The sequence below is a fragment of the Falco peregrinus genome, chromosome 8 (genome assembly GCF_023634155.1).
Source record: "Falco peregrinus isolate bFalPer1 chromosome 8, bFalPer1.pri, whole genome shotgun sequence".
Lineage (NCBI taxonomy): Eukaryota > Metazoa > Chordata > Aves > Falconiformes > Falconidae > Falco > Falco peregrinus.
In genome coordinates, this window is record NC_073728.1 from 37,646,794 (window position 1) to 37,659,503 (window position 12,710).

Sequence of the window (12,710 nt, forward strand, 5' to 3'; positions counted from 1 at the left end):
TAAAAATAGATGGGGATGCACATTGTCTCAAACAGTCACTTCTAGAAATACAGGGAGAAGCTGTAAGGCATTGAAAGCTGTTACAGGTTTTCAAATCCAATCTTGGCAAGGGGTTTTGGTCATTAGCACTGCCTCTTGTAGACATTATGGAGGCAAGGTAATAGAAATCTTTTTTATTGATTGGGGCTGTACTTCAAGAAAGGCGTAATTGCCACCCTAAATTTAATCTTGTAGATACTCATCTGGTGCCAATGTTCTGTTTTCAGTATTAATGTCTTCCTGGAACCGTTAAAGCGAATGTTAAAAATTTAGCTTCATATTGACATTGCTAACTGTGGTCTAGATTAGTATGTATTGGTAAAATATAGCAAGTATTTTTGAAGTCTGGTCCTTCATCTAAGCGTTAGTAGGAAACTGGCAAGAAGCGGCAAGTGTAATTTGCTTTTATTATCTTTTGCATTTGGGATACTATTTATATTGGATCAGTCCATAACATGAAAGGGTAAACTTCAGAAATAAAGAATCATTTATTGGAAAACAGTGGATACGTTTAAAAGCATCTTGCTGTATTATTTAGACGTAGAGAAAAACACGCTATTAACAGCTGGGTGAAAGGGAGGAGGAATTTTTCTGTGAGATATAGTTCCGACAGTTTTTCCAAGCTTTCTTGAACACTTAATTTGCAGTATTCGAAGGTGTCACAGTCTGTATTTTTATTCTTATAAATTTACGGAAAGGTCAGATCAACTCTTACGTCTAGTTGCTGTTGCAGACCTGAAGGTTCAATCAAAAATTCCCTACTTGTATCATTGTTCCCTGAAGTGGCTTCTGGAAGAGTGAGGGAATGTCAGAACTTTTGTATTTCTCCATCAAGGTACTGAGATTTTGCTCTACATTTGCTCTGAATCTTCCAGTGAGACAAATGAGAGTGCGAATGCTCAGAGCGTGGTTTGGGGTTTACCTTGCCGAACATGAGTTGCCCAAGGTGACATTTTAAACCTCTCTTTTTCCAAATTAACTTATCATTGATGTCGTCCTCCTCTTCCTCATACTCCTTTGCCCTGTCCCCTGGTTTCCTGCTACTGCTCCATCCCATCCCAGGTCAATCCTGTAATGAAACACACAGCTCAGTCTTTGGCCACTGGTAGGTGAGCCAATGGGAGATTTCTGTAAATCTGAATTTTCGAATTAAGATGCAGATTTCTGAAAGCACCTAGATTTTCCAATATTTCACTATTGTATGATTAGAAAGCTAGTTTTCTAAAATGCTTCCACAGATGGAAGTTGTATGGCTATATGGGCCCTTCTGTGTCCTTAGCAAGTCAAACCAATAACTCACCCAGGAGCAATGTATAGCCATTCCAGAGGGCAAAGGAGAACCCAGCTGCAAAGGCAACTAAAAACCAGCATTTCACCAGGTATTGCATTGATACCTCCACAAATAAATGCTGACAAGCTAGCAACTTCAAAAACTAAAGCATTTGGCTTTAGCAGTTACTCAGCGGAGAGACACTACAGGCTGGAGCTAGTGTTGGTTAAACGTTACTGAGGTTTTTCTCTTGGTAATCACTGAAATTTCTCAGTAGAAACAGGATCTTATTTATTCATTTTTCTCTACACTGTGAGTAAACCTGCCTGTTTAAAAAAAAAAAAAAATGGGGAGAAATGAGGAAGTTTATCTGTGCCTTCAAATTTTAATGAAAGCAGAATAACATGGTGCTAAAATTTTTATAAAATGGTCTGTACCATTTTAAAATCTTGTTGTTGTCAGGAGCAGTCATTGTGGTAGCGTCACTACAGCCACGGATCATGAATTTGAGCCTTGCCATAGACAGGTTTGAAAATAAATGTAGGTTTATTGACGTAAGAGGGTTCTTTTTTATTGTTATTATTCTGTGTGATTATATGATGGTAAAAGGGAAAGAACTAGCAATTTCTTCACACTCTATCTTCCTGAATGAATAACATGCTCAGTGCCAGATTATCAATACTCAAATGATTGTCTTCATTGTCCTGCTGTTATCTTCATCCTATGGGGAGCTGCAAAAAAGAAATGAGGATTCAGCTGCTTAAGGGACTATAGAAGGAACAGCCTCATGCGTGTAGTGTCATGTGAGAAATATTATGCGCAAATGTTCAAATGATTTATTGTCGTTACTGTATTTTCTTTGGAATTTTTATATAATTATGGCAAAATCACAATCCACTTCCCATACGTTCTTCCCCCCCTCCCCTCTCCCCCCCCAATTTTGACTTAGGCAACCAAAGTTTTTATTAACCAGGGAAGGAAGAACATGTTTTTGAAAGGGATTAAGCAGTGAAATGATGAATGGAACTGTTTCGAAAGCATGCACATAAAGTGATATCATCTGGCTATGGCTGATTTCTGCTCCATCGCTTCAACAGGAAAATAGCTATATTGCTGAAATGATTCGGCTTAGGCTCTATTATTTGCGGTGGTGCTTGACAGTTATGGAGTTGGAATTCAATTTCTTTCATCTAAAGCAGGTGTGCCTTAAAAAAATCACTCTGCCACTTCTGTATAACGCATGGAGATTGTTGGCTTCTTGCCTGAAAGCATTTCAGTGTACTTATCCCATTTTCATACAGCAGAAGTCGTCCATGAATATCATCTTGGTTTAAATACATGAGTGAATTTTCTTTATCCCAAAACAAGATAATAGATGATATGAAAAGCTTTATTTTATGCTAGCACATAGATTTAAGGACCCGTTTTGAAGGGCAGTTTTATAGAAATCTATATTACAAAGCACATAAAGGTGCTGATATTAATTTATTATTCAGGACAAGAAGAAAGGTGCTCCTTAATCTTGATGTATCTGTATTTGATATGACAGGTTAACCTTGATATTAGCATCATGTCCCCAAATTTCACTTCCCTCTGACTTTAAAATACCTTACCTTAGTTTCTGATAGTGATGTATCCAGGCAGCAGTTGTTTATTTGTGAATAGTACATGGCACGTTTATTTTATATGAAAAGACAGCATAGTTCTACAGGTGTCTGCTGGGATTTAGACAGGTTTAGTTACAGTAAGGATTTGAGTTTACATGGAAAAATTGTGTGTAATATCTGGAAGAGTGATGTATATTTATTGAGGTCAACAAGTTATGTGCATGTCTGTGTCATATTACATATTTTTGTATACCTATAATACACATTTATACTAAGATTTATATCTGGATTTTAGATGTGTATATTTTTTTAGGTGTAAATATATATATAGAATCATAGAATCGTTTAGGCTGGAAAAAAACTGAGATCATTGAGTCCCGCCGTAAACTATGTCTGCCAAGTCCACCACCAAACTGTATAGCTAAACACCACATCTACACGTCTTTTGAATGCCTGCAGGTGTGTCAACCACATCCCTGGGCAGCCTTCTCCAATGCTGGACAACCCTTCCAGTGAAGAAGTTCCTCCTGATACCCAATCTAAACCTCCCCTGGGGCAACTTGAGGCAGTTTCCTCTTGTCCTGTCACTTGTTACTTGGGAGAAGAGCCTGACCCCCACCTCACTACAACCTCCTGTCAGGGAGTTGTAGAGAGTGATAAGGTACCCCTGAGCCTCCTTTTCTCCAGGCTGAACACCCCCAGTTCGCTCAGCTGCTCCTCATAAGACTTGTCCTCCAGCCCCTTCCCCAGCTTTGTTGCCCTTCTCTGGATGAGGACATATATATGCATGCTTATATAAACATTAGAATAGATTATAAAACTTAAAATGCTGCAAAAACCCTTTTCTGGTTGTTTTTGTTTTTTTTTGGGGGGTAGAAATGTGGGAAGAAAATTGGAGCATATACTTAGCGCCAAACTTTAGCAGAAACCTCTAAGTATTCATGTCAGGCAGACCTGTCTGCAGTCACCCCAAAACTCCATTCTGAAGGCCTGTGTCAACTATCAAAACCTAGCAGGGAGGAATTTCGGTAGAGTGGTTTGTCCTGTGTTCATGAAACTAATGAGAGCCAAAGAAAAACGTTGTGATTTCCAAATCAGTAATGCTCTTCTGTCCCATTTACACTTGAAAAGAAGGTATATGATGCATCTTTTTATGACAGGGAAACAGCAGAAGTCCAGAATGAATGCTTCCATGCATGTTCTTTCTTGATAAGCACCTCTGAGGCTAAAAGTGTGGTCAAGTATTCATAGTGTGCACTACCAGAGGTCTTGAATCCTTTAAAGACCAGTGGTAGGCTTTGGTCATCAGTAAGATGGAACACGCATGGAGACCTCCGGGTTAGCAGGGACCTGAGCTGGTGAGTTCACCTGGTAGGGCACATCTCTGTGTGGATTTATCCGGGCATGCCTGGAAGCCCAAGCTTCTGGGTGGTTCCAGGTCTAGACTGACTACAGTGCATCAGGATGCCTCTGGCTACAGCTGATGCATGAACAAGTACATGTGTTGAAGGCATTCAGTGATATGATGAAGTCACAGACACTTTTCTTGCTTAAATAGCATGAATTACTCTTACGTTCCTAAAATGTAAAACAAGCAAGCAAATAATGCGGCTGGCATACCTGTGTATCTCAATATTTGACTTTCCCTTTTTTATCTCATATTACTTCCCTTTATTTGTCAAATAATTTATGAATAGGCATGTCATATTTTCCTAAAACTCCACAGATGACTAGCTTGTATATTCAAAGATGCTGAATACAGCTTGTATAGCTTGAGCACCATGATTTGTGGTTTAATGCCCCTTAATGTATAAGCGAACAAAGTAATAGTGATGTTAAGGTCATCTAACTGCAGCAAAGGGTTGCCTAAGACGATAAATTGTTTATTAAAAACATCTTGTATTTTCAGGCTGAACTGAAATCAATAGTATGTTTAATCTTTGGAAGGTAGTCACTGGGCTCATTCACAGGGAATGAATGGCCTGTTGCTGTTCAATTTACTGGTAAATTCCACTGTTAAAAATATCTATCATAAGGTTTGCCTTTCCTTAATCATTATTTTCTGTAACAGGCTACTCTTCTCAGTATCTTTATGCCTTAGAATAAATATTCAACAGGCAGGCAAGTTTAGTGCATTAATATTTAAACTGGTTTTAGGAAAACACACCATCATGATAGCTTGTAGTATAATATTACTTACCATTTGTATCTAACTAGATAACACTCTTTAGCTTAAATTAATTCTGTTGGCTTAATTAATGCTATTATTTTAATCCATTTAGAAAGGAAAAAAACCCCAAACCCCAAGGAAAGCATGATGGTATCTGATAGGACAACAGATACAACATGAAATTCAACTTTCTGGAAAACTCCATGTTGTACAAATGATGTAGTGATTGTCATTGTTCAGGACTCACGCCAAGCTGTGGTTCCACTGGAAAAGAGGTCTGTTCAGTCTGTTTTGTTTGGGTCGCCCCTTCCAGCCCTGAACAAATGTGCTCTAATGGCTGTTTTGAATGTAAAAGTCAGCAGGAGCATTTGTCTTCATGTCTGCCACGAAACTTGCTAAATTATCTGAATCTCTCAAAGAGTCAATACAAATTAAAAATAAGCAAAAGGTTTCTAAGAGAGTGATTGCTATCCTAGCAAGTTCATTAGCCTTCTGAGGAATGCTGTTGGCAGGCTTTGTTTAGCAGAAGTCCAAAACAAAGTAAACAAAAAATGTCAGAAAATGAATTGCAAATCACTTGGCAATATAAATGTAAGAACTAGGATGGAGATGATGAATAATTTGGGAAAATGTATATTGTTTCTTCAGGAATCTTAACTGCACGAAGGGGAACTATACTGAAGATTGCAGCAGAGGAAGGGGAGTATCTTGATTAAGTGAATATGGGCCATCCAGCTTTTCTAAATGCACTGGCAAAAGCAGGCTCCAGACACTGTGGAAAAAAACAAAGGACTTCTGCAGTGAGGCCTTTCTTCCCCAGCTCCCTGTTATCTGTCTCCTTAGTGTTTTCAGGTTATACTCTGAAAAAAAATTGCTGCTAAAATGAATTTTTCACTCTAATTTTGTGAGACTAAGTTGAAGACCAGAAATGAAGTTTAAAGGAGGAAATCAGACTCCTAAACTGGATAAGTGACGATCACCTTGCGTCTCCTTCCCTAGGGAAGGGGGGCTGGTGCAATTCAGCTGCATGTGCAGTCCCTCGGAGTGTCCCTTGTCAGCTGCTGCTGAGGGAAGGGGCTGCTCCGCTCCAGCTTAATTCAGGGGTTTTGACAAATTTTACATGCCACTGCTACCGTATTGTTTCCAGTTATTTGAAGATTCATAATGCAAACAGAGCGAAGCATGGGTTTTAACTCCTGTAGCAAAACAGAGTGGTAAATCTAACAGGAGGGAGAGAAGGTTGCAGTTGACAGAGGCAAGGCTAATGTGCTCGATGCCTTTTCTTCAGTCTTCATGGAAAGGAAAGGTTAAATGTGACAAAAGGTTTAACCTGATCAGAATTAACAAGGGAATAGGAATGCAAGGGAGGGTAGGGAAGGAACTGAGTATTTAGATTCAGAAAAGTCAGATTTAAGGCCTGTTTACAAGGTTAAATGACTAGGCAATAAACTGGGATTTGAATTTATGGTATGCTATCTACTGTGCATTAACTCCCCGTACAGAAAGTCTTAGTATATAAGAGGGTCTTTACATGAAGCAGCTTTTCCAGGTCAACCAGCCTCATAGTTTATGCCAGCATATTTAAAGATGTGGTTTCTAAACCAGCAGTGATTTGCTTTGGGAACTCCCAAAGGGTATGAATAATCCCAATAAACATAGTACATATCTTTAAACAAGGAAAAAAAAAAAAAAAAAAGGAAAAGCAAGGGAATCACAGCCAAAGATTCAGATTAAATTGGTATCAGGAAAGTTACTAACACTACTAAACAATCGATTTGTAAGCCCTTCAAGCTTAGTAAGGGAAGCAGCCACTCTATCCAGCAAGAGCAAATACGTTTTTCACTTTAAGGAGACTTCTGATATGACCCAGACAGTCGTGCCATTAGGTATGATTCAGATGAAATAAATAAGGAGCAAGGCCTGTTTGAGAAAGTCTTCTCAAGGAATAATTTTATCAATAGTCTGTACACCCTGATTTTTCTACTATTCGCTACTTTCATTAATGTCTTAGACAACGGCACATCACATTTTTGAACAATGTCACACTTGGAGGCAGTGCAAGCACTCTTCGAATTAAAAATCTTCTTGATAAATGTGTGAAACAGCTTGAAATCCTTAAGACAAAATTAAGTGAAGACTATAAAGTTGGTGCTTACAGTGGAAAAGTCAGCTGCATGTAAGCCAAATGGGAAAGAAGGGATAAGGTATTAGCACTGTGGAAAAGACTGAGCAGGTCAGAGTGCTGCCGCAGAAAAATATAAATCTCTTGCTGTAAACATATTAATCGGAGAGTAGGGAGCCACAGAGGGGGCAGCTGCTGGGCTCTAGCCTGTGCTGGGGCTTAGCTGCAGTGCATCAGGAAGGGGTGGAGAGACTGGAGAGAGTTTAGACAAGAGTGACAGAGAAAGGGGTTTGAAACTTCATTGGTTTAGTTTAGGAAAATTGGAGAAAATCAGGCAGCAGAGACTCTATAATTGTCTGCAGACATGTAAATGTCATTACTGAAAGGACTGTGATAACTTTTCTCTGTCCCCACCAAGGTTACCCCAAGAAGTATCAGTTTTACTTTCAACACGTTGGGTTGATGTTCAGTGTTAGGAAAAACAAAATGGTGCTCTAATAATGTACTTAAATACTTGAACAATCACTTAGGTAAATTGTGACATTTCCACGACTGACAGGTTTGGAGAAGTTGCTGATTAAAGCCTGCTCAGATTGTTCACTTATACCTGATCCAGTCTGATAAATTAACTGTTGGGAGGCTATCATCCCAACTTTTTTACAGTAATATGGGCATGAATTCCTATGTTTACAATTCACTATAATTCATGCTAGTAAATGAGCTGTGTGTTGTAATATCTCTCATAATTTTGATTTTTCAGAGGGGTAGCTCATTTGTTTTCATATAATATAAGCCATGTAATTTAAACTAGGCACTATTAAATCCATCATTTTTATTACTAACTTTGATTCTAGCTTTCAGCAAGGCTCACAGATTGTGGGAAACCCGTTAATACTCTTTTATTCAGAACGTTTCCTTCTTCACATCAAAGCAATGCACGTTCATATCAGTCAGTATTTCTGCAGAACAAGCCATGAAACTGAAGAGTGCTTCAAATGGTCTTAAACAATGTGTGATGAATCACTGCTAGAGAGAGCCATGTGTTTGCATGTATCCTTGATGGCTTGGTATTTTGGACATATATAATATGCAAAGCGTGTTTCTGCTTTCTTTTTCTTTCAGGGCTGATTTACTGTGTAATAGTTTATTCATGCGAAAAAAAGAAGCCTGGTTTTTTTGATTTAATATTTTCTGATAAGTGCAACAAAATTCCACTTCATTTGTGAAATGACAAATACCATACTTCACACTTTCACAACTAGAACTATGCTCTAAAGCAATCCTGGTAATCTTGGTCTGCTGTATCAAAAAGAGCAATTCTTGACCTACCAGGGGAAAGTCTGCTGGATATAAACACCTGCAGACAATAACTCCAGTTTATCTTGGCATATTCCTGCTTCCAATTGGACTTTTGTTAATTGAGAAAATGTGCACTGTACTTTCCTAGGCTACAGCCAACCTGTTTAGTAGATTTTTTTTTTTTATATATAGAAAATTACAACACTTTCTCATCTGCATAAGCTGCATTTCAGTATTGATGTAGGAGCTGTAATTTAGTATGAGAATGTACTTGTCAGGAAAATCCATACAGAACTTTAATTCTGATATTAAAGTATAATTATCATTAACAGAATAAGTGACTATCTGAGTAGATTTTAATGCTTTCTTTTAATGCATTATGCAATTGAAATGAAAATATGTTGGGTTTTGCCCATAGCCTTACAGCATAGGCAAATGACAGGGCAACCTGCCTTTTTGAAAGCTGGAGATTGTCCCAGTCAGGACATCCGAGTGGAATACTATTTGAGCTATCGGAAATGACCATGGCTTTAAAATGTGGCCCTTACAATTGCAAACATTTAAAATGTTTTGGGTGTTTGTGACTCTGGAAGGGAGAAGATTTGCTAAAGAAACAGAGGGTGCAGGGTATGAAGTAAAGCAAGAGTCAAAATAGAAGGGGAAATTCAAGTTGATGTATACAGTGTTTAGGTACATCAGGCAAGATGGAAAAAAAATTTTTCTCTTTGTGATGGTGCAGGGGACAAACTGGACTCAAAGACATACACTGATGTGATGGCCAGGTCCAGACCCTCTATCAGACCTTGCAAACCATTCTCATAGCTGGACATGGCTTATTGGGTTTTTTGGGATGGTGGCGAGAGTAGTATTTGACCAACTTAATACTTCTCAAACTCATACCAAAAAAGATTTGCTGGGCTTCACTTTGCTTTTGTCAATGCCAGGAAGAAAGAAACAATTGTTTCTTAACAAGGCAATGGAAACAACTACCATAGCAAGAAGGTACAGAGCAGAACAGGTGTCACCTGTTTAGGCTGCCACCCCCCTTGGGAAGGCATGGAGATTTAGTTCCATCAGTGCTACCTAAGCACCTGCAGGAGCACCTGTTTGGTGATGGGGTAGCAAGTGCTAACAGGTGCAATAAGAGTTCGTCTTGGAAAAAAGCCTCTTATAAAGTTACTTGGAGGAGCATGGTGACCCCTCTCAGACCAGGAGAATTATTTTGGTGTTTTGCCACTTTTGGATATGTTTGTGGTGGCGTTTGATGTAGAGCTTGAGGTCAAGCTCAGCAAGATAAAGAAGGTGTCTGTGGACATCAGAAACTGGACTGGAGAAGGAATGAACAAGAGCAGTCAGTACTGGCATACCTCCTGGGTACGAGGCCTAAGGTTTCACATTGTGAACAAGTGGCAAAGTTGAGAAGGTAAGGGGGTGAGAAGCAAGGGAAGGGGTGTTTCGTGGAGAGGAGCAGGTTGCCCTTGCAACCCAGACAAGCTTCTAGGCTTGGGCTGGACTACAACCAGCTATTTTTATCCAGAGTTTTTTGTGCAGGTGGTTAGTGGATTTGGGCAGGAGCACTGTATTGAGGATGACCTTAACTACCAGAATAGACACAGCTTTTGTGGGTTTTATGTTGAAGTATTAAATCGTTCCTTAAGGGAAAGTTGTGCACAGAACTTGCATACGGGGTTATTTTGGCAGATGACCAGGCGTTAAACTTCCTTTAAAATATTTTATAACCTTATTTAAATCTTTCATAAGGTTAACAAGACTTTAATCCATTTTTCTGTAAACCATTTTAGTTACATTTGATTATTTTTGTCCTTACCGTAACAGTGCTTTTGGACCTTACCTTCTTTTCACATGCCGAACCAGTATAGCCGCTTCTGCAAGCACAGACGTTTGGTCTTATGCACCTGCTTCCAAATAGACATTTTTGCTCACAAAGTGCTACAAATGAAAGATAAAGTTGTTTAGAAAATATACTTATTCTAAGTCTTGTAATTAGAAAGGTTATATTTAGATGCTTTTGAAAATGTTGTGAGAAAATATATTAAGGTTCTGCAGTTTCATATGATGGAGAAAAGGAAAATAAATAAAAAAAGTATTGAGGCATTACAGATGGTTTGCCATAGGCTTTTTCATGCATATGTGTCTGTTAGGTTTACAGTTTCCTTTATTTTTTCCCTTTTTTCCCCAATGATGGGGAAAAAGAAGACTGTGCCAAAGGAATTGCCGTGGCTCAGTTGGAAATTGATCAGTGCAAGGCCTAATTTTGAAAGCCAGGATACAGTTCTGGGCATTGATAGTGGGGTCAGATTTTGCCAAATTGATTTTCTTTTGTTCCAATAGAAAGAAACCCCCTACCTGTTAAAAGTTCCATTCTTGACTTGAGGAGATACATTAAATAAGTACTCTTAAAGGTGATGTTATCACAATAAACAAAAGGGAGAATTTGGTGACCTGCACACTTTACAGCTCTGGAAACCCGGGCACAAGAACATGTAATTTCATGGTCCCACATAATCAGTAATGAGCTGCTTATCCCAAGTAAAAAGGAATCAGAAAATCTTTTTTATCTTATCTAGAGTACCAGACAGTACTTATACAGGCCCACCTGTTTGAAGACATTCTGTTAATAAAAGAATCGGTGTTCGTTTTTTGGGGTTTTGGGTTTTTTTTTTGAGAAGAAATATCATCAATTGAATTAGCAAAATTTCAGCCACTTCTTCATCCTCATTAGCAGTTTATATTGTTTTGATGTTGTTTTGGCATAGAGGAAAGAGAACAACCAACTCACAGGGCACCAATTCAAGAAGAACACACATGTCATAGTATTTTAATTAGATCTCATGAATTAAACCTTCTATAAATATTGCCAGAATATTGTATCCTGGTTACAGGCAGTCAAACTAAATGCCTTCGAAACTAGTCAGATGTCAGAATCTACACAGAATCAGTAAGTGGCTTCTTATATTTTCTTGTGTGGCAGAGGCATATAGGAAGCTGCAAACCATGCACCATTCAGACAGACCTGAAAATAGAGTAGACACATGTCTATGTTCTGATACCATCTTCTTCATCATGAAGCAAAGTGTTTCATCAGATTTGAAAGAGTTTAATGTATCCCTATAAGGATGTCTTTTCACAGAAAAGCAACTAATTCTGGGGCTGAAGGAACAAATTTCAGAATTTCAGTTTGTTAGACCTAACTTCTGATTTTGACACAATTTGCTCATGCAGATTCTTTGTATTACGATCTGAATCTCAGAGATAGACCAGGCCAGTGAAATTTCTTTAGAAAACATGTGGTAGGAGCCTAAGCCACCCAAATGTGATTCTCAGAGTTATACTAATTGTTGTAGTGACTGTGGAAGGCTGGTGACAAGATGTTGAACAACATCTGGAATTTGTATTGGTTTTGTTCTATCAGAGTATCATGGCAGCTAACACTCGGTGAGGAGGCTGAGGTTTTGCTGGAGTAGGGAATATTAAAATCTAAATATGTGTATGGAAGTTCAGGCCTGATGGCTATGGGACAGAGGAGAAGAGCCAGACTTACTGCCTCTATACATGTCTTGAAAAGGAGGGGCTGTAAAGAGCTTGGGAAACTGCTACTCTTATGAGTAGTCAGGTGGTGAGGATTCATGCTGTGTCAAAACTACTGACCCGTACCATGTCCAGAACAGGGACATGCAGAGACCTGCACATAGTGGTGACCTTCAGGTGCTCCTTTTTAAAAAGCCAGCTGTGCCAGGTGATCTACTGTAGGACTCCAGTGACCTGCTGTTAGCAACTTGCCTTCCCAGTAGGTAAGCTAGTTGATGCATTTGTGCTATTTTGAAAAGGTAGAAAGTACTGTTTTGTTGAAAAAAGATATTTTTTTTTTTTAAGAAGCAAACTTGGCTTTGTTGGGTGTCTGTTGCAAAACACTCAAGACCTAGAATGGGCAACTGCAAACTTCTGAATTGGTGCTGCTTCTGAGAGGGGGTGGCCCAGGTTTGGATCCTGGGTGTGGATGGGGCAGAGGAGGAAAGGAATCACGCTCAGGCTAGAACAGTGTGCTCATCCTCTGCCGACTGCTGCTTCAGCTCCTCCACAAACTGAAAGAACTCAGATTTAGAACTGGAAAAAATCTTAAGAGTTTTGTTTACAGGAACAAAAATGCTTCCCCGCAGGGAGGGCATTGTCAGGGGAAGGGGC

At 39.0% G+C, this 12,710-nt stretch overlaps 1 protein-coding gene across 1 annotated transcript in view; it reads right to left on the reverse strand.

Annotated features, from left to right (window-relative positions):
- Positions 1–222: 222 nt before the first annotated feature.
- Positions 223–12,710, reverse strand: part of LOC101920666 (von Willebrand factor D and EGF domain-containing protein-like) — a 185,895-nt gene continuing 173,407 nt past the window's right edge. Inside the window, exons 28-29 of the mRNA XM_013303196.3 lie at positions 10,360–10,457; positions 223–279 (exon numbers count right to left, since the gene is read on the reverse strand). Of these exons, the coding sequence (XP_013158650.3) occupies positions 223–279; positions 10,360–10,457 (155 nt within the window). The remainder of the gene's footprint in view (positions 280–10,359; positions 10,458–12,710) is intronic.